General features: G+C 39.5%; 4 protein-coding genes and 1 non-coding gene across 5 annotated transcripts; 4 read left to right on the forward strand and 1 right to left on the reverse strand.

The window, feature by feature from the left end:
• Positions 1-658: 658 nt before the first annotated feature.
• On the forward strand, positions 659-2062 carry LOC103450621 (UDP-glycosyltransferase 91C1-like). Its single transcript, XM_070811169.1, has one exon. The coding sequence runs from the start codon at positions 659-661 to the stop codon at positions 2060-2062; it is 1404 nt and encodes a 467-aa protein (XP_070667270.1).
• A 918-nt stretch (positions 2063-2980) lies between these two features.
• On the reverse strand, positions 2981-6791 carry LOC103450610 (single myb histone 4-like). Its single transcript, XM_008389980.4, has 6 exons — positions 6485-6791; positions 5451-5836; positions 4496-4580; positions 3822-3905; positions 3334-3616; positions 2981-3243 (listed from the first exon to the last, which is right to left on the reverse strand). The coding sequence occupies exons 1-6, from the start codon at positions 6632-6634 to the stop codon at positions 3212-3214; spliced, it is 1020 nt and encodes a 339-aa protein (XP_008388202.2). The 5' UTR covers positions 6635-6791; the 3' UTR covers positions 2981-3211.
• A 1622-nt stretch (positions 6792-8413) lies between these two features.
• LOC103450601 (lycopene epsilon cyclase, chloroplastic) lies at positions 8414-12368 on the forward strand. Its single transcript, XM_008389970.4, has 11 exons — positions 8414-9150; positions 9618-9789; positions 9894-10032; positions 10129-10239; positions 10331-10433; positions 10545-10688; positions 10765-10872; positions 11101-11197; positions 11279-11407; positions 11739-11871; positions 11982-12368. The coding sequence occupies exons 1-11, from the start codon at positions 8857-8859 to the stop codon at positions 12148-12150; spliced, it is 1599 nt and encodes a 532-aa protein (XP_008388192.2). The 5' UTR covers positions 8414-8856; the 3' UTR covers positions 12151-12368.
• A 6864-nt stretch (positions 12369-19232) lies between these two features.
• Positions 19233-19346, forward strand: MIR156AD (microRNA MIR156ad). Its single transcript, NR_120866.1, is given in 1 exon segment — positions 19233-19346. It is a non-coding gene; the product is annotated as a microRNA MIR156ad (primary transcript).
• Positions 19347-19994: 648 nt separating this feature from the next.
• LOC139190719 (UDP-glycosyltransferase 91C1-like) lies at positions 19995-21405 on the forward strand. The gene is made up of 2 exons (XM_070811176.1): positions 19995-20250; positions 20294-21405. Exons 1-2 carry the CDS (start codon positions 19995-19997, stop codon positions 21403-21405), a joined length of 1368 nt encoding a protein of 455 aa, XP_070667277.1.
• Positions 21406-21784: the final 379 nt, after the last annotated feature.

Here is a 21784-nt window from a genome sequence, read left to right on the forward strand (position 1 = left end):
GTCTTCCCACCAGCTATACACTGGTTTAAAAAATTAAGAAGGTATAAATTTTTATTGTTTGTTGTGCCATCAACCACGTGGCCTGGTTTTAATCACATTTTTTAAATATTTTTGTGTCTGCCCTATACATGGGTTTACAAAATTAAAAAAAAAATCCATAGATGGAAGAACAGGTGAATATTAAGGGCAAATTCGGAATTTTACTGTACTAAAAGACAAAAAGTAATGGCTGAAGATTAACTTGAGGGGCATTTTGGTCAGCACACTACCCTAGAAGAGTAACCAGATGTTTGGATTTTAGTATATATAGAATATAATTTCGTACTTTTTATATAAATATATATATATATTTTTTAAATGATCAGTTGGTAGTTTCATCATTAACAGTTCATCATTTCGGGATCTGGACTAATCTCATACTTAGTTTAATCATATTAACACTAATCTAATACCTCCTTTTACCATTAAACTAACCACCAAATATTAATCACATGCGCCATGAGTGATTAATTAATTGTTTAGATGTTAATTAATCTCTCACACCATAAGAAATCCAATAATTTAGCCAAAAGCTACCTTACCTGCAGCCCTTTAAGTAAAACTTGTGATATCAAAAGCCTGAGAGTATATCTCCTCTCATACACAATTCATCCAACACATGGAGAGCAAAGATCAGAAGAAACTTCACATAGCCATGTTCCCATGGCTAGCCTACGGACACCTAATGCCATTTCTGGAGGTCTCCAAGTTCTTAGCTCAAAAGGGTCACCAAATCTCTTTCATCTCCACCCCCAAAAACATCAATCGCCTCCGATCCTCCTCCTTTTCCCCGCTCATCAATTTCGTCGAGCTTCCTCTCCCCGCCGTCGACGGCTTACCGGAATCCGTTGAGTCCACCTCCGAGCTACCAATCAACAAAGTCCCTTACCTCAAAAAAGCATACGACTTGCTCAAGCCTTCAGTCATGCATTTCATCCAACACTCGAGCGTCAACTGGGTCGTCCATGACATCATTTGCTACTGGATGCCCAGAGTCGCCACTCAGCTGGGAGTCAACTCGGTCTACTTCAACATCACCAACGCCAGTACCTTGGCTTTCTTGGGTCCTCCGACCGAGTTACTCGGCGATAAACGCAGGCGACCGGAGGACTTTACGGTCGTCCCCGAGTGGGTCGACTATCCTTCCAACGTTGCTTTTAAGCAGCATGAGATGGTGAGCCACTGGGATTGCATGGACGATGAGGTCTCCGATTTTCAGAGACTCGCGGGTTCGATTCAAGATTGTAATTTTGTGACTATGCGGAGCTGCACCGAGTTCGAATCTGACGCGGTGAGTTTGCTCAGGAAGATCTACGGCAAACCCGTTGTTCCACTCGGGCTGCTTCCGCCTGGCTCAGCACCACATCAGCATGGCGTCGCTAACGATCGAGGGGATGACAAGTGGGAAGTGTTGAGAGAGTGGCTCGAAAGTAAGAAACCGAACTCGGTGGTTTACATCGCCCTCGGCACCGAGGTGACTCTGAGTCAAGAGTTGATGCACGAGTTGGCACATGGGATAGAGAAATCCGGGTTGCCCTTTATTTGGGTGGTCAACAATCGCCCGTTGGTGGAGGGCGTGTTGGGCTCCGATATAATTCCACTCGGGTTTGAAACACGAGTAGAGGATCGAGGCTTGGTCTTGAGAGGTTGGGCCCCACAACTTAAGATTCTAGGTCATATTTCGATCGGAGGTTTCCTAACTCATTGTGGTTGGAGTTCAGTTGTCGAGGCACTAGGGTACGGGCGGGCTTTGATTTTGTTTTCGGGTGCTAATTCCGACCAAGGGTTGATCGCGAGACTAATGCACGATAAGCAGGTCGGGTTGGAGATACCGAGGGACGAGCAAGACGGGTCGTTTACGAGTGACTCGGTGGCCGAGTTGATTGGGCGAGTGATGGTGGAGAAAGAAGGTGAGTCCATAAGGTCAAATGCACGGGCCATGAAGGAGATATTTGGCAATGTAGAGTTGAACAACAAGTGCTTGGACGAGTTCACTCGGGTCCTTGAAACCTGGCCCAAATAATTGGTGGCTGGCTTTTTATTTGTCTGTTTCTTCTTTCTACCGACAAAATTAAAACTAATTAGTGTGAAATTGAGGAGGCTTAATCTTTATTTATTTGTGGTTGTGCTTGATTTGAGGATTGTATTTTTTGAAGGCCTAATTGGATAAACGGTGGTGCTAAAGTAATTGGAAGATATGTTTCATGGTAAAAACGAAAAGAAAGAAAATAGGATTTAAGCTTTTGTGGTGGTATTGTTAACAAATTTAGTCCAAAAATAATTTTATTAAATGTTTGTTAAATACATGATAAAAATGTAATTTAACGGAAAAATTACTTTTGGACTAAATTTACTAACAGACTACACCACGAGGGTTTAAATTCTATTTTTTTTCTCACTGGGTCATCTTCCGATTATCTTGTCACCCACAAGTATCATTTATCCGATTAGGTCTTTTTTGAAAAGCATTACATATGTGTTTATGAAACTGTTGAGATGGGTAAGCAAATGCTTATACAGTAAACACTCTTTGGTGTTTGCAATTGAAATGGTTATTTTGGAGCAAAAATTGAGTTTATACCTTGAATATGTTTCTGCATTTCATTCATCCTCCCCCTCTGCATGATGGCACGTTGATGGCGGGGAGAGGAAATCGAGCCTCGGTTCTCGGGTACATGAGTAAAACACTCTTCACTCTCGAAAAGTCATCCCGAGGCACGAATGATAACAATTTCCTAACATTCTACTCGGGGAAGGATTTGGGTTAAGCCGCCCAGTTAGGCATCAAACTCGTCATTCATGTAAAGTGAACACGAGACCTTCCGCTTACAGGTGAGGAGGACTAGACTGTAGTGTGATAGTGGCGTCCGACAAAAACAAATCCACAAAACAAGTGTTTAATGACTGTAAAGCTATAGCTTAATTAGGTGGAATCATCAAATTACATCACTTAAAACCAATGATATTTCCGTACCACAAAAAATACAAGAGCGTGTGATCTCTGATAGATAATTCAAGAACAATTCTCCATATCACCAACAGATCCAGTCTGAAGTGGCTGTATAACTACTATTATTAGCAAAATGAGCAAAATATATTTTCGCTTCGGTTGCACCTCACTAGCGAAAGGAAGTATGGCGAAGAAACTTTACAAACGGTATAGGATTGTATCTCACCCCACCATCACGACTTCACCTTCTGAACCTGTCAAATTCGGAAATCGTCAACATATAGTCAAAAGGAAGTGGAAAATCTATGCAATAGGTGAAAACAATTCGGAGTTTTGGATATTACATTGCTCCAAAATCTCGTTTGCTAACAGCAGCATTGATTCTGTGTCTTCAACCATGAAAGAAATCCTCTCTGCCTCTTTCATTTGTTCTGCTGCCAGATATGATTTGTATTCTGCTTCGGCAATGCTCTGTGCAGCAGCCCGTGCCGATTCCTCCAACGTATCACTACCAACGGTCACATATACTGGACTCTGCGATTGCTTTGGTTGGATGTCATTTTGCATCGGGGCAGGTGCTTTCATCACACTCAAGGGATCGGTTTTCACCTTGTAGCACTGTTGAATCTGCATTAGGATGACATGGTAATTTATATAAGCTGATATTCAATATTGATTTCAGCATGCAAAGTAATCTGGCAAAAAGTCCGTAAAAAGCAAAGCTTGGGAAACAAACATCGATAGAGCCAGATTAATCCTGGGTTAGAAATATCGAGTGAATAATTTGAGCTAAAAATATTAGAAATATCAAGCATCACATTCAAGCAATCACCTTTTCAAGTTTGTCTTGCTGAACCAGCCTTCTCAACCTACCAGTTAATGACCTTCTAAAATTTTGGGGGACCTCATTCCTTTGCTGCAGGAGTCATTTTGTCATGAGAATTGAGTGGTCATAAAACGTGAAAATCACAATTTAGCGTAACTTCATCAGAGACATCAACTATGAATTGGAAGCTTTTCTTCGTAAATTCTTTCAATCTCGTTCTCACCAGCAAAAAGAAGTATAAGAGATATTTCTGAAGGTAACCCAAATATAATGAGCTCGACAGGTATTGAAAAACTAACTTAGATTTAGGTATTATGATTATCTATAAAGTAACAAATATGAGACAGAAAAGGTCCATTGATATTCTACAAAATGCTATATTTTCAAGAAGTAAAACAAAGTCGATGTTTTTCGTAGCTCTAGCATAGGAACACGTGGTGTACCATGATTAATTGAAACATAAATCTACAAGAGGTTATCTAGGAGCAAACTATTATCCTCCGTGACAATATTACTTCCCTTCAAGAGTTTATACAACTATTATCATTATTGACAATATTACTCCCTTCAACATGCTAATATACAACTTCCTCCGCAGTGAATCAATTAACAAAGTCTCAACGATTCTTTTAATTTCATTTCTAAGAAATAAAAGAAGAGAGCATAAATTTCAGACATACCTCAATAAAGCTAGCAATAGCACTAGTGTCCAATCCATTTGGATCTGTCGTGGCAGCAAGTGCTTCGAAAATCATTGCATTGCACCTAATAATAGAAGAAAATGATTGACCAAGATGAAATTCAAAAAATAAAATAACTCGTACAAAAATGATAACAATAATAAAAGCAGTCTGGCTATTGGAGGTACAGAAATTGATAAAATGAAATGGATAATGACTGTAGACATAAAAACCACAATGTACAAATAAACCATTCAATATACTGTGTTCTTAATTGTAACCAAGAGATGCTATGTTTGACATGAGAGGATCAAAAGTAATAAAGCATAGGATTTATGGCTGAGATGAAACTAAAGCATCATGTGATATGGTTCCGGGAAAAGATCAAAGCAAGATCTGCTCACTAGGCTAATTATTGCATCAGTGTAAATATTACCACAGAAAACAGTACTACAGTACAGATTATGATAATAGAGTTCCGTATGCACCAGAATTGCACCTTCTATTAGTTTGGGTATTTCTTCATTGCCTCATTGAGGTTGTCTAAGAAACTATGCCATGAAACCATGCATTCTTATTGCATGCAAGAGGAAAGCGTACAAAGCTAAGAGGTCAGAAACCTTATCAACTTAGTATGATTATAATGTTTAAAAAGATGATCACCTGACATCTAGTTATTAATCAAAGAAACCTTGGCACCATCACCTATCAACTCCTCCCCTTTACCCTAACTGATTAGTCAGTTTCCCCCGCCCCATAATTGTGCCAGTCTATAAGAGCCTAAAGAGTTATGTCATTCCACATTCTAATTGTTTTTTCCACTCATAATGCCTCCTATGGGTTTTTCGCAGAATGTATAACTGCAAATACATTCTGCGAAAACCCCATGTAGTAGCCACATATGATTTCTATTGTATTGATAAAAGACAAAGGCAAGGAACAAAAAGATTCATACACTGGAGCAGGTATTGCATCAGATAAGCCAGTCGAGGAATCATCCGCAACTGGAGTTGTATCGCGTCTGACTGGAGTTTCTGTTGATGGCTCGCGTTTGAATGGAGTTGCCGCTGGTGCATCGCGCCTGACTGGAGCTTCTGCTAGTGAATCACGTCCGACTGGGGCTGCCGCTGGTGAATCAAGTCCGACTGGGGCTGCCGCTGGTGAATCACGTCTAGCTGGGGTTGCTGCTGCTGCTGCCGGTGAATCGCGTCTGACTGGAGCAGCAGAAGAAGTCTGGGGAACGGATACTGAAGCAACAGCAACATCTGGGTTTGTTCTTGCTTTGGGCCTTGATTTTTCCCGAGGCCCCGTGCTACTAACAGTCATATTCCTCCATTTGTCCTATACAAGCAAAAATCAATTTGAACACAAACCATAGACATAGTAATCATCTAGAAAATGTTTCATACCACATTAGATACAGTCTACCAATTGTTCTGATATAAAGCAATATTAGTTCATTCAAATAGAATTCCGCAACAGGCGGGCGAATTGGCGAATCTGAAATGCTTTCAACACAAAATTACGCCTTCCAACGATTTTCGCACACCATTCTCAAAATTCAAAACAAGAATAAATAACATTTAGCCAACTGATGAGGAAAATTGGAAAATCAAGTAACTCAAGGAGCGGCTTCCAACTTTCCGATAAGTGAGCGAATTTCGAATCAAAGTCCTGAATCGACAATCACTATGCCAGAAACAATTAGCTATTCGTAGCTCTAACGGGTTCACCACTTTAATCCAAAACTCCACAAATTCAGACTCGGCCATGCATCATCATTGTAATTAATTTTGATGTAGACCAGGCAATTTGCATTCAGTAATATCTCATTTGATCCAAAAAAATAAAAATAAAAACAATCAAACCCATTATTTCAACAGCACAAAACATTCGAAAACAACCACCACAATATGCAGTATATTTAAATTCTGGAATTTCCATATACACATAGCGATATATATATTATACATAAATATCGAGAGAGACCTTGAGATCAATATTGGAGCGAGAAGAGAGAAAGGGGTTGAACTCGGGGTCCTTCTGGATGTCCTTCCACTTGCCAGTGCCGTGTTTCCTAACCCCCGCTCTCAGAGCTTCTTCTTCCTCCACCGTCCATTTTTGCTTCGGATTTCCCATCTCTCTCTCTCTCTCTCTCTCTCTGTATCAGGTATCAGCAGCACAGAGCCTGTGACTGCCGCGAAGAAGCTTTCACGTTTTCGTTCTCAAAAACGAGGGTTGGCTTTCGTACCACTTCTTCAACTACATATTGAATCATAGACCGCACTTAAACGGCGCCGTTTTGATCAGGACTCCCTACACAACTCATAGGCCCGGTTGTATAAAAACTTCGGTAGGCTAGTCTGATTCGTAGGACAAGGCAGGACAACTCTTACATCATATGGGAAAAACGTGGGGTCGAATAGGAAGAGAAGAAAAAAAGTTTCAAATTTTTATAAAATGTACGTTACGAGACGCAATCAGACATTTTTAACTAATTTGTTCTCCTATTTATAATAACAAAAAAGAATTAAGCCTCTTCTATGTAATTTTTTTTTAAATTACAAAACAAAAGTTATTTTTTAAAATGTATTAAATATATTGTTTTGAGTAAAGATGCTTGCCACATGAAATAATGAGAAAAGGGAAGCTTCAATGGGAAAATGTTTGGAGCAATGAGGCTGCTAGCTTTCTTCTTTGCTTGCCAGTATTTATCTTTTTATGGTATGATTAGTTGTAAAGGATAAGAATATAAGTTATGAGTATCATATTTATTTCATATCACTCTCATTTTCAAAAATGGAAATAAATATGTTAACGTGAGAAGATGTTTCAAGTTTGAATTTCCGTTCTCAATCCAATCCTTTGATCCCTTGTCATCCTCACTCTCATGAAACATCTAATATTGATTAGAATGTGAGAATCTAGCACTAATTAACAACGGGCGAACAAATGCAAAATATTTTGAGCACCATATGCAATACTTCTATCTCTAATGTACGGTATTCTCAACATGTCCTTACATGTGCGATGTCTGTTTGTATCTAACATCTATATGATTCTTGTTGAGCGCCAATTGAATTGTGTTGAAACATTTGGTCTGTCACATAAATAGCATCAGGGCAAGTTCTATATATGGACTCAGGACTCTCAGGAGACCAAACGGAACGCATGTGAAGGACCCATGGGAAGCCTGCGAAAGATCTAGGTTTTTCGGCTGCGGCAGTGCCTCCTTTGTTCATTGGGAGAAATTTTTAGTTGTGACGGAAACACAAGTGGTACACCATGTGTTTTAATAGAAATGGTGGGAAATTTTATTTTTTAAGTTATTAACTTTTTAGCACACATATCCCACTATCTGTTTAGTGACACGTGGTGTACCACCCCTTGTACCGATCACATTGAAAAATCTCTTGTTCATTGGAGAAGAAGATCAATTTTTTATTATTTTTTTAAATGACATGGCCAAAACGACGACCTTTTGAGTTTGGCAATTTAAAAAAAAATCTTCTTTCCTGCTAAACAAACCCTACACCCGCTACCTTTCCAAATCAAAATTCTGAAATTCAAACTCCAAATTATAACCCTTCAACCCTAACCCTAAACCACGCTAACTCTCTGCTCCACCAACACTTCTTGTTGTGCTGCCACTCGAGCCGTCATATTCAAACACCCACCTCTTAACAGTCAATGTTATTTTCGTCTGAAATTTTCTTAAAATTTCTACATTAAACATCCTGAATGTTAAGATCATAAACTTGTTACTGAATAGCGTGATATGATACGATACAAACATGAGATATTTTAACTCGAAAATCTTTTAAACGATGGACAGACAAAAATTTCAACATTTTATACAAGACTTTTCCGTCTTCAATGCATAATATATCAATTAGTTGGTAGGTAGGGGGATTAGGGAAATCACTCATCTTACATGAGCAATGTAACTCCCACGCACACCCACGCAAATTCAGACACACCCCAAGTTTACAAAACGGCAGCTGATAAGGGAACACAATCCGTATTGATAAGGCACACCTAGTTGAAGTTTCAGCCAATGATGTTTATCCACGTGGCAAATTCGGATGACTTTCTTTGCAACGAGCAAATAAAACGCCAACCATTAACTCCCCTTCCCTATCTCCAAGCGGTCAGAGTCTGAGCTTTAGCAGTGACAGCAGCTCTCTCAGAAACTCTCCGTCTCCGGTGGATTTTCCGGCACTTCAGCTCACAAAATCCACGTCCCCAAAATACCCTTTTGCTCTGTCCCCCAAAGACTCCAACTTTTTCGGAAAAAACCAGTATGAATGCCAGGTTGTGAGTCCTGAAAGTTCTGAGGCGCGTAGGAGATATAAGCCGGTATGGACTGCGTTGCAGCAATGACGGCGTCGTTTTGCCCGACCTGGAGGGCGAGGAGAAGAGGAGGACTGGCGGGTGGAAAGGAAGGTCCTTTTTTCCGGTATGGTTTGTGCAACAAGGTTTCTCTGCTGCGAGTGAGAGCGAGTGCAGGAGGCGAAGGGGGCGGTGTTGGGGTGGCGGTGAAGGAAGGGTTTGCGGACGAGGAGGATTTCATGAAGGGCGGCGGGCCGGAACTGCTCTTAGTTCAAATGCAGCAGAAAAAGGTCATGGAGAAGCAGTCCAAGCTCGCTGAAAAGGTTTTTAACTCACACAGAGTCTCTCTCCTTCCATGGTTTTTATTTGTATTCATATTTTGGAAAATATGCGCGAATAGACTCGGTTACGAATTTTAATGACACTACATCGTAGTTTATATGGTACATAGATTATTGTGGATTACTTCGGACAAAAGTATTCTTTTGACTATGTTTGGTAGAAAAACGTAAAAGCACTTTTGAGTTGTCTGCACGAAGCACTTCCAGGTAAAACACTTGAATTTTGAATAAAAATTCTATATGTTTATAATAAAAACACCTGTTAGAATAAGCGCTTGCAAGCAAAAGTCAGATTGGTGTCTGTCCAGTTTTATTTTTGATTAAAAGTTTATAACCGGTTCTGTTTCCGCATATTTTCCGTTTGTATTGGGGCATGAATGTTGGAGGAAACTTTAAATCCGGAAACCCCAAGCCCAATTTTGTGATGCTGCTTATGGATTAATTTGCAGCTACTGCCAATACCAGTAGGAGATAGTGTTCTGGATTTGGTGGTGATTGGTTGTGGTCCGGCAGGTCTTGCTCTGGCTGCAGAATCAGCCAAGTTGGGATTAAAAGTTGGGCTTATTGGCCCTGATCTCCCTTTCACAAACAACTATGGTGTTTGGGAGGATGAATTCAAAGGTATCTACCATATCTTGTTCGCTGCGTTATTTGTGAACTACCCAATTCAAAGGACTCAAAACTCTGCTCACATTCAATATTCGCTTCTATTTTTACATGTCCAGATCTTGGACTAGAAGGGTGTATTGAGCATGTTTGGCAGAACACCATAGTGTATCTTGACGGTGATTCGGACCCCATTATGATCGATCGTGCTTATGGTCGTGTTTGTCGAGACATGCTACACGAGGAGCTCTTGAGAAAGTAAATACAACCCTATTCTACTACATGTCTACTCGTTTTACGCTTGCAGGCATTGTAATTCTTTGAAGATGCATAATTCGTATTAATTTTTATTAGGTGTGTGGAGTCAGGTGTTTCGTACCTCGATTCAAGGGTGGAAAGTATTGTTGAAGCTAGCAATGGGATTAGCCTTGTATCCTGTGGCCACAATATTGTTGTTTCGTGCAGGTATGATGGAATTGCATTTATTCAGTTTAAATTTTTGGTGATGGTTCTACTTCTTCCATACCTTGTTTCAAACATCTAACTAGTATTATAGGCTTGCTACTGTTGCATCAGGAGCTGCTTCGGGGAAGCTTTTGCAGTACGAGGTGGGTGGTCCAAAGGTGTCTGTCCAAACAGCATATGGTATCGAGGTTGAGGTAGGAATTATGTTTCTAAATTTTGCTGTACCCGGGGATGACTAGTTCCTTAACTTCCTTTCGGCGCGTTTGATGACTTTTTACTATGTCTACTCTTTCTTACAATTTCAGGTGGAAAGTAACCCATATGATCCCGAAGTGATGGTTTTCATGGATTATAGAGACTACATGAAACAAAAAGTTCGGTCTTCAGAAGCAGAATATCCAACGTTTCTTTATGTCATGCCCATGTCTCCGACTAGATTGTTCTTTGAGGTTTGCTCGATGGACATTACTTTGTTTATTGCATTACTTATTCGTGTACAAAGTATTTAGAGAAATGGATTTGCAGGAAACTTGCTTGGCTTCTAAAGAAGCCATGCCTTTTGATTTATTGAAGAAAAAGCTCTTGTCACGGTTACAGACAATGGGAATCCGTATTACAAAAACTTATGAAGAGGTAAGTCTTATGACAGACTACATTGCTTACAACTTCTGAGATGAACGACGATTTTGTTCTGGAATTATGTCCGAACAAGGCTTCATGCCTCGCCATGTAGTGGCACAACAATCACATTTATCTTGAAAGTTGACGCAGTTTTCTAATCTCCATTCTCATCAAGCTGATCGGGAGTTTGGTCTTGCTTACTTCATAATTCAAGGCATAATCTTTCAATAATTTATATAGGAATGGTCTTGGATTCCGGTTGGTGGTTCCTTACCAAATACAGAGCAAAAGAACCTAGCATTTGGTGCTGCTGCTTGCATGGTACATCCTGCCACAGGTAATGATTAAACCAAATAAATTCACCGGATCAGTTCGCCATTGTTTAATCTACTGATGCTTACGTTTTACCATCAAACAGGATATTCAGTTGCAAGGTCTTTGTCGGAGGCTCCAAAATACGCTTCTGTGATTGCAACTATTTTGAAGCCAGATCATAATAAGGCCATTCGCAGCCGCCAAATAAGTAACGAGAACATCTCGATGCTAGGTAAGCGTTGGTTTGGTATGTTTGGAACAGTTTTATGTGTTGTGCAAACCAAAATTACTAAAATACTTGCAAGAACTATGTGTTGTGAGCCTCATATACATTTTCGGCACATTCCCTGTCATGATATTTGAAAGCTCCAATCCACATTTCCACTTATTCGTTAATTTGCAAGGCACAGAGTGAGCTGCATCTACATTTTTCTCTCTTTAAACATCCATCTGTATCGTGTTTTTATGCTCGCTTTCTTATCACCGCTTAGCTAGCGTACTATGTTTCGAGTGTCTTCTGCTATATAAGATCATTCGCTGTCAATACACTATTTCGCTTTCAGCATGGAATACACTCTGGCCGCAAGAAAGGAAACGCCAAAGATCATTCTTTCTTTTCGGACTAGCGCTTATTCTGCAGCAGGACATCGAGGGCATCAGGATATTCTTTCACACTTTCTTCCGCTTACCCACCTGGTACGATCAATTTTCTTTATCTTCCGCTTCACGAAGAAAACTTGAACAGGTTTCTTTGGAAAAACTAGACAAACTTGAATGATTGATCAATGTCTGTGCTTCGGTTGCAGGATGTGGCAGGGTTTCCTCGGCTCTACGTTGTCCTCGGCTGATCTCATCCTTTTCGCGTTGTATATGTTTGTTTTAGCACCAAATAACTTGAGAAAGAACCTCGTCAGACACCTACTTTCTGATCCTTCCGGAGCCACTATGATTAGAACCTATTTCACATTCCATTAGTCCTCCGGCATAATAACACAGTTTAGAGTACCCTAAGATATGAGGTCACTGCCTACTTTTGAAGGTCACTTGTTTTTTTTGGTGTAAATAGTACAAATGTGTGTTCCTTTGTTCCCGTTTAGATTACTAAAGTGTTCCTAAAGGGGGTTTCAATATGTATCGAGATGTGATTAGCAACGTAGTAAATAAAGGTGGTTCGTCTGGATCCAATTTCACTATTGTAATTTGTAATTAGCAATTTTTGTGTTGATTGTTTGGCAAGCACAAAACCCGGGATCTCGATATATAGCTTGATAATAAATAATAATTTGAAATGTCAACAATTATGTTATTTAGACGTCAACATTTGATCGATAATGTTATTAATATTGAATCAATATATCAATAATTATTTGGTTTGATTTTGAAAATCTTCATTTTAATTAATTGCATAAAAATAGTTGAAATTTCACATCTCATGTCATCTATAAGATCTTGGAGTCGACTCAAGCTGTATCAATAATACTAAAGATGTCAACTTTTATTTATCAAAGTGGAAATTTCTTGTTTGATGTAACGAAATAAGTTTTAAAGTAGGCATAAACAACTATATCGCTTCCAGGGGGGAATTTACCTTTGGACCATATGGGTCAGCTGACCCCCGAAGCTCACAAACTTTCATGGAAGAGCTGGGTTCTACTTTTTGTAAATCTAAGATGCCTTGAAAGTTGTCAATCAACATGCTCGTTCGAAAATTGTTGGTATCTATTGACAGACATGTAATATAACTTGATAAATAACCTCAGTTCTACCAAGCTTCGATGAAATGCTGATTTCTAAAAAAATTTGTGCGTTGCGCATACTATTCTTATCGCCAATTATTAGTAGACACCAAACCAACAGAATATTGGACTTGAAAGAGACACTTCGCTCCATTCAAACATTAAGATTTTGAAGATATGGGGACATTGTATTAAAAATAAGAGCATCAAATATAGTAGTAATTAACAATTAAAAGGAGCACTCAAGCATGATACAAAGGAATGACGTGGATCGATCTACCTATGTTTTTGCAGTGATTTATGCGAATCTAACAATTTCCATGGTTCAGCTGGTGCAGGTTAACTTTGTTTTATATAACACAAGCATACAAGTTTTATGGATGCTACTTTTGTGCCAAAAGTATTATCCTTGTGAGGAGTATATTAATTGAACTTGAAACATCCTTTAACATGATTTGTTAACTAACGGATCACTAATGGTTAATTTAACTGTTATTCACACAACCCGTTAAACCTGCGAATTTAAAACTCATATATATAGAGTTTTTGCGGAATTTGAGTCATATTAACATGTCATGTACAATTATTTGCTAGTTTTTGTAAACCTTACTGTAATATGATGAAGAAGAAGAAATGAAGAGAAGAAGAACAAAGACAGCTTTGAGAAGAAGAAAGCGAGAGATATTCAATACTCAAGAATTTCATTCCATTTACTGTTAAGAACATTACATACTTATATTCTTTTACACAGTAAACCTTATCTCTTAAGCTATCTTGTAACTACCTAATATAACAACCTTTCTCATCTAATGACAAGTGGCATTTTATTAAGTATTGGATCACTATCCTCAACATCCCCCCTCAAACTCAGGAGATGAGCAATCGAGCCTGAGGTTGTTGCAGTGTGTCTGAAATAGTGGAGCAAATAGTCCCTTGGTTAGAATGTCAGCAAACTGGTCACTGGACATAACAAAGCGAACTTGAAGTAACTTTTGAGCAACTCGTTCTCTCACAAAATGGATATCCACCTCAATATGTTTAGTGCGCTGATGCAACACTAGATTACAAGATAATGCTATCGCAGACATATTATCACAAAAGAGAACAGTGGGAGTAGGAACTGAAACTTTGAGAAACACAAGTAGTTGTTTAATCTAGTCAAGTTCAGCTGCAGTAGTGGATAAGGCTCGGTATTCAGCCTCTGTGGATGATTGAGAAACTGTTTGCGGCTTCTTAGAAGACCAAGAGATAGGGTTATGACCAAGAAAGACCACAAAACCTGTTGTTGATCGCCTGTCATTGGGGTCACCAGCCCAATCAGCATTTGAAAAGGCATGTAAATCCATAGAACCTTTCACATATTTAATCCCAAGCTTGACAGTACCCTTAAGATATCGGAGGATCCTTTTTACCGCAATATAGTGTGATTCCATAGGTTTGTGCATGAATTGACACACCTGATGGACTGCAAATGCTATATCCGGTCTTGTAAAAGTGAGATACTGTAAAACACCAACAATGCTTATGTAAAGTGTAGGATTGTTGAATGGATGACCATCATCCAATAGCAACCTATTATATGGTAAACAAGGAGTGGCACATAATTTAGATTTTAACATCTCCGTTTTTGTAAGAAGATCAGTAACATACTTTGCTTGTGAGAGAAGCAAACCATCTGCCCTGTTCAATAATCTGAATCCCCAGAAAGTAATGGAGAGAGCCTAAATCCTTGATTTCAAACTCTTTGGTTAAAGCAGTAATAACATCATCAACAACAAAAGTAGCATTCCCAGTAATTATTACATCATCCACATATAATAGGAGAATCATAACTGCAGAACCAACTTGTTTCACAAAGAGAGATGAATCTGCATAAGTTGTATCAAAACCAAGAGATGGGAGGAAGCTAGTGAATTTTTCATTCCAAGCTCGGGGAGCTTGCTTAAGACCATACAGAGACTTATGGAGTTTACAAACATAATCTGAATGACAAGAATCAAGAAATCCAGGTGGTTGAGATATATAAACCTCCTCCTGTAAAACCCCATGAAGAAATGCATTCTTCACATTTAATTGCCGGAGTTTCCAACCAAAATTAGCTGCCAAGGCCAACACAAGTCTCACAGTAGTTGGTTTAACTATGGGACTAAAAGTTTCCCCATAATCAATGCCTTCTTCCTTATTAAAACCTTTAGCAACTAGCCTAGCCTTATATCTCCCAATAGTGCCATCAACATTCTTCTTAATCTTGAATACCCATTTACATCCAACCAAGTTTTTATGTGGAGGCAGAGGTACCAAGGTCCATGTGCCCTGAGAGTGTAATGCAGACAACTTTTCCTTCATTGCATGTAACCAAACTTCACTCTTTAAGGCTGATTTGTATGTGGCAAGTTTAACCATTGATAAATCTACGCCATCATTCTCATGTATTGTTGCTAAGAGAGCCATTTTCTTGGAAATTCCATTTTTTGACCGAGTTTGCATTGGATGCAAGTTTAATGGAGGAATAGGAAGAACCATTTGCTGTCTCTCTGGTTGGAAATCAGGAGTCACAGGGATAGTAGAGGATGATGATTGTTCAATTGCAGTAATGGATTGTGGTGAATGATGTTGTACTGAAGGATCTGGGATTGGTGATATGGAAGTAGGTAGTGTAGAATCTGGTCGTGTTAAAAGTTGTACTAAAGGAGACTCATGAGGACTAGAGTGTGATGGGGATGATGTGGGAGTATGTAAAACTAGAGATATAAGCACATTTTGAAAATTAGGAACTGGAGTAGGAAGGGACACTGTTATAGATGGTGGTTTAGACACTAGTAATTGTTGTGTACTAGCCAAAGATGAGTAAGGAAACTCCCTTTCATCAAATAGAACATGACGAGAGATAAAGACTTTCTTCCTAGACACTTCATAACAGAGAAATCCTTTGTATTTGGAAGCATAACCTAGAAAGACACACTTACTGGTTCGGGGCTGCAACTTAGTGGAGTTAAATGGTCGTAACAATGGGTAACATGAACAACCAAAAGTTCTTAAATGGTTAACTTCAGGAACAGATCCATATAAGACTTCAAATGGTGATTTATGATGAAGTGTTTGAGTTGGCATTCTATTAATTAGGTAGACAGAGGTTTGACAAGCAAAAGACCAGAAATTAAAAGGTAATTTAGCTTGTTGTAACAGGGTGATTGAAGTTTCAATAATGTGTCTATGCTTCCTTTCAGCCAGACCATTTTGTTCTGGTGTGTGAGGACAGGACATTTGATGAGTTATTCCCTTTTGAACCAGAAAAGATTGAAAGTGTTTTCCTATGCATTCACCCCCACCATCACTTTGTAATGTTTTAATGGATACATAAAATTGATTTAACACAAACTGATAAAAGGCAACAAAGATGGAATAAACAGCTGCTTTATTATTGATAGGAAAAATCCAACAGTATCGTGTACACTCATCTATGAAGGTAACATAGTATTTAAACCCTTCTATAGAGAGACAAGGAGCAGGGCCCCACACATCACTATGAACAATCTCAAAAGGTGTATTAGACTTTGACAAGGCAGAGGCAAAAGGCAATTTACTAAATTTTCCCTCTAAGCATATAGAACACAACACTGGAGAAGAATCAGGTTCTATATGTATGTTGGATTTCTTAAGAATAAGAGAGACTATAGAGTTAGAGGGATGACCTAATCTGCTATGCCATAGGCTGGAGCTAATTTGATGACCAAGGTATGCAGCAGCTGGAAAAATTGGTTTGATGGATGCAGGGCTTGTAGGAATAGGAATGAGGTACAATCCATTATTGCAGAGGCCTTTGAACAGTACTCTCCCTGTGACTTTGTCCTGAATCCAAAAACAAAAGGCATAAAAAATTAGCCAACAGTTGTTATCAAGGCATATTCTATGAACTGAGAGTAAGTTTTGAGTGAGTTTAGGTACACAAAGCACAGAATTCAACTTTAAGTTGTGAGCAGAAGTTTGTAAAACAATAGAGCCCACATGAGACACACTCAGACCTTCACCATTAGCAGTCTGAATCATTTCTGTGGATGGATATGGTGTAGCCAGAGACAAATTGCTCAGATCAGCAGTCATATGGTTGGTTGCATCTGAATCAGTAAGCCATACTTGCTGTGAACTCACTTGTTGTCCCAAAGTTGGTGCTGAAGCACTAACATGATATGCATTCATAGATGGATGAGAAGATGGACCATTTGAATTCCTAAACTGGCAAAACTGAGCACTATGGTTCATTTTTCCACAGATTTGGCAACCTTCAGGAATTAGAGATTCAGTATTCCAAAATCTACATGTATTAGCAAAGTGACCATATTTACCACATATTTGACATGGTGACACTTGAGAATTGGATGAAGAATATTGACCTTGTGGAGAAGAACCAAGAATCCCTCGAGTGGAATTGTTATAGAACTGTTTGCCATTGGCAAATTTAGAATTTGAACTAAACTGGAATTTCGCCTTTCCTTTATTCTTATTATAGAAAGGTCTATAACCAGAGGAGTTATAACCAGATGAATTACCATCAGAAAAACCGCTTGATTGATCTCCAGAATTGGAATGAGTCCCAAATTTTAACCCTTTATCATTGAACTGCATATCAGTATCTCTAGCTACCATAGCAGATATGAAAGGAGTAGCAGATACATATGCAAGCATTACTTCCTTAGCAAGTAGTTAAGATCGGAGGTCCTTAAGAGAAATTACATTCTCTCTTCCTCGAATAATAGACCGAATAGTATTGAACTCAGCAGGTAAACCATTGAGAGTGAGGATTACTATATCATCATCATCAAACTTCACAGCCGTAGCAGATAAGTAATCTCTAGCTTCTTTTATCCGTTGCAAATATAAAGAAATGGAATCATTACCCTTTTTGATATTCTGAAGTTCGGATTTCAATTGAAAGATACTGGTACGAGTCACTGTGGAAAATTGCTTTTTTAGGTGATTCCAGATATCTTGAGCACTTGTACTGCCAATAACACATGAGATAGCAGGTGGTGAGAGGGTAGCAGTGATCAACTGCATAAGCGCTCGATCGTGCATCTTCCAAATCTTGAAATCCTCAGATTCGACTTGGATGGATGAAATGCAAGAATTGACCTCCTCTGAACCACTGGATGCCGCAGCAAGAAACCTTGAAGGACACGGCATTGACCCATCAACAAACCCCATAATTCCATGACCTTCGAGCATCAATTGAACTTGAAAGTTCTAAGTCAGGTAGTTTGATTCATTAAGCTTGGCTGTCACAGAAGTAGAAACTGTGGAGATAAGAGCCGTAATCAGAGACTAAACAATTTGGAGCTGAGAAGATGTCACCATTGTTGAACAATTCGAATTTCAATATCTCAGAAACGTTTTAACAAACACCTGGTGTGCAAGAAACTAGATCTTGCTCGATCACTGCTGAAGAAGCACAAAAAAAACCAAAGAACTCAAGAAGAGAAGAATTAGGATCAGAAAGAGAGGAAAGATATAGAGCGGAAGCAATAGAACCAAGATCGATCACCGAGCGATTAGCAATTCCGGTGATGATACCATGTAAACCTTACTGTAATATGATGAAGAAGAAGAAATGAAGAGAAGAAGAACAAAGATAGCTTTGAGAAGAAGAAAGAGAGAGATATTCAATACTCAAGAATTTCATTCCATTTACTGTTAAGAACATTACATACTTATATTCTTTTACACAGTAAACCTTATCTCTTAAGCTATCTTGTAACTACCTAATATAACAACCTTTCTCATCTAATTACAAGTGGCATCTTATTAAGTATTGGATCACTATCCTCAACAGTTTTAACGAGGGCACATGAAATTACTCTGGAGTAAGTTCTAACCTTTTCGTACCTTAATTTTCGTATTAATGATATATTCGACGAGGTATTAAAAAATACCACAAAATAAAAAATTAGTTTAGGCTTTTTAGCCAAAAGGGTCTCCGAGATTGGCATAAACACACAAGTGTTAGACGTAAGCAAGAACCGAAGGTTCGACTAGTTGGCCTGGAATCTCTTGCATTTCAGGACAAGTGATTGGTTGCCGGTTTCCAATAGCATTCAAGGGGAAGAAAATTTAACATATCTTTACCAAGGAGTCAAGGACGGGTCGATGCTTCTGATCCCCTATATAAATTAACCCTCCTAACCCTTTGTTTTGCACAAATCAGCTTCCTTAATTAACCCTAGCTACAAGAGAATAGGACGAAGAAGGTACGTGTTTCATTTAGTTCAACATGCATGCGTGGCTACATGTACGACCGGATACATATAATTCGGATACAGAATTACAGGTTTGTAAAGAAGGTGACAGAAGAAAGTGAGCACACGTGGTTCTTTTCTTGCATGAATCCATGTCAGAAGCTCTATGTGTTCATTCTCTATCTGTCACCTACCATCCTTAACCCTCTCTCTCACTACTCTCTCTCTCAACTACATATAAGATGATACACACACACACACACTATCGTTTGATTTGTCAGAACAAGATATGATACTTAAATCCTAAAATGCAAGAGATTATCCAATAAGCACCCCAAATCATGTATGTCAATAATTGTGCACCCCAAATCATGTATGTCAATAATTGATATTAAAAAACTAAATAAAATTTAGTGGGTTTGGTGAGGTATTTTGGATAAGTCCATTTTTAATTCTGGCATTAGAAATAATTTTCGCTCGGTACGTTTTATTTGTATTTTTATTTTTAAAGATGATCAATTGGTAGCTTCGCCACGACAGTTCATCATTTCGGAACATAGGAAGACTCATAGAGGCATTGCAGTCTTTCCTGACCATATAAGCACTAATCTCATACTTAGTTTAATCATATTAACACTAATCTCATACCTCCTTTTACCATTAAACTAACCACCAAATATTAATCACATGCGCCATGAGTGATTAATTAATTGTTTAGATGTTAATCAATCTCTCACACCATAAGCAATCCAATAATTTAGCCAAATGCTACCTTACCTGCAGCCCTTTTAAGTAAAACTTGTGATATCAAAAGCCTGAGAGTATCTCCTCTCATACACAATTCATCCAACACATGGAGAGCAAAGATCAGAAGAAACTTCACATAGCCATGTTCCCATGGCTAGCCTACGGCCACCTAATGTCATTTCTGGAGGTCTCCAAGTTCTTAGCTCAAAAGGGTCACCAAATCTCCTTCATCTCCACACCCAAAAACATCAATCGCTTCCGATCCTCCTCCCTTTCCCCTCTTATCGATTTCATCGAGCTTCCTCTCCCCGCCGTCGACGGCTTACCGGAATCCGCCGAGTTCCGAGCTACCAATCAACAAAGTACCTTACCTCAAAAAAGCCTACGACTTGCTCAAGCCTTCAGTCACGCATTTCATCCAACATTCGGGCGTCAACTGGGTCGTCCACGACGTCATTTGCTACTGGCTTCCCCGAGTTGCCACCCAGCTCGGAGTCAACTCGGTATTCTTCAGCGTCACCAACGCCACTACCTTGGCCTTTTTCGGTCCTCCGTCCGAGTTACTCAGCGACAAACTCCGGCGGCCAGAGGACTTTACGGTCGTCCCCGAGTGGGTCGACTATCCTTCCAACGTTGCTTTTAAGCTGCATGAGATGGTGAGCCACTGGGACTGCATGGAGGACGAGGTCTCTGATTTTCAGAGAGCCGCGCGTGCGATTCAAGATTGTAATTTTGTGACTATGCGGAGCTGCACCGAGTTTGAATCTGACGCGGTGAGTCTGCTCAAGAAGATCTACGGCAAACCCATTGTTCCACTAGGGCTGCTGCCGCCCGACTCAGCGCCGCATCAGCATGGCGTCGCTGACGATCGATGGGATGAGAAGTGGGAAGTGTTGAGAGAGTGGCTCGAAAATAAGAAACCGAACTCGGTGGTTTACATCGCATTCGGCACTGAGGTGACTCCTAGCCAAGAGTTGATGCATGAGTTGGCACATGGGATAGAGAAATCCGGGTTGCCCTTTATTTGGGTGGTCAACAATCGCCCGTTGGTGGAGGGTGTGTTGGGGGCCGATATCATTCCACCCGGGTTTCAAACTCGAGTGGAGGATCGAGGCTTGGTCTGGAGGGGTTGGGCCCCACAACTTAAGATTCTGGATCATGCATCGGTCGGAGGTTTCCTAACTCATTGTGGTTGGAGTTCAGTTGTTGAGGCACTACGGTTTGGGCTGGTTCTGATTTTGTTTTCAGGTGCTTATTCAGACCAACCGTTGAACGCGAGACTAATGCACGATAAGCGGGTGGGGTTGGAGATACCAAGGGACGAGCGAGACGGATCGTTTACGAGTGACTCGGTGGCCGAGTTGATTAGGCGAGTGATGGTGGAGAAAGAAGGTGAGTCAATAAGGTCAAATGCATGGGCCATGAAGGAGATCTTTGGCAACGTAGAGTTGAACAAGCAGTGCTTCGACGAGTTTTCTCGGGTCCTTGAAACCTGGCCAATTCCACCTAGTCAATGAGAAAATTTTTAGTGAAGAAAAGAAAACCGCTCAATATATCAAGTATTATAATAAAAGTTGTTACATATTTGAAATTTTCCAACTAGTTATATTGTGATACTTATGTACTAGATTTTGTTCCGGACATACTGGAAAATATCTCCTCTCTCTCTCTCTCTCTCTTCAAGTCTGCTTTCTCTGCAACCAAACCCTCACCCTAACCATACTCAGTTTAATCAACCAAAACACAAAAAGAAAAGAAAAGAAAAAAGTGGGGTTGGTCCAACCTGTAGTGACATCAGCCTCCTCAAAGAACAAGAACATGAATTCAAAGAACACAACGACCAAACCTCCTCAAAACTCATGTACCAGTTATCCCATATATCTTATTTGTTGAATT

Source organism: Malus domestica, chromosome 02 (genome assembly GCF_042453785.1).
Source record: "Malus domestica chromosome 02, GDT2T_hap1".
Taxonomy (NCBI): domain Eukaryota; kingdom Viridiplantae; phylum Streptophyta; class Magnoliopsida; order Rosales; family Rosaceae; genus Malus; species Malus domestica.

Excerpts from the sequence above, each read along its gene's own strand:
- LOC103450621 (XM_070811169.1), top strand. The coding sequence starts at position 659 with ATGGAGAGCAAAGATCAGAAGAAACTTCACATAGCCATGTTCCCATGG.
- LOC103450610 (XM_008389980.4), bottom strand. The coding sequence starts at position 6,634 with ATGGGAAATCCGAAGCAAAAATGGACGGTGGAGGAAGAAGAAGCTCTG. Across the intron at positions 5,837-6,484 it reads GCTCCAATATTGATCTCAAG|GACAAATGGAGGAATATGAC; the intron begins GTCTCTCTCGAT and ends TTGCTTGTATAG. Across the intron at positions 4,581-5,450 it reads GATGCAATACCTGCTCCAGT|GTGCAATGCAATGATTTTCG; the intron begins GTATGAATCTTT and ends TTCTATTATTAG.
- LOC103450601 (XM_008389970.4), top strand. The coding sequence starts at position 8,857 with ATGGACTGCGTTGCAGCAATGACGGCGTCGTTTTGCCCGACCTGGAGG. Across the intron at positions 10,240-10,330 it reads AATATTGTTGTTTCGTGCAG|GCTTGCTACTGTTGCATCAG; the intron begins GTATGATGGAAT and ends CTAGTATTATAG. Across the intron at positions 10,873-11,100 it reads TTACAAAAACTTATGAAGAG|GAATGGTCTTGGATTCCGGT; the intron begins GTAAGTCTTATG and ends TAATTTATATAG.
- LOC139190719 (XM_070811176.1), top strand. The coding sequence starts at position 19,995 with ATGGAGAGCAAAGATCAGAAGAAACTTCACATAGCCATGTTCCCATGG. Across the intron at positions 20,251-20,293 it reads CCGAGCTACCAATCAACAAA|TCACGCATTTCATCCAACAT; the intron begins GTACCTTACCTC and ends TCAAGCCTTCAG.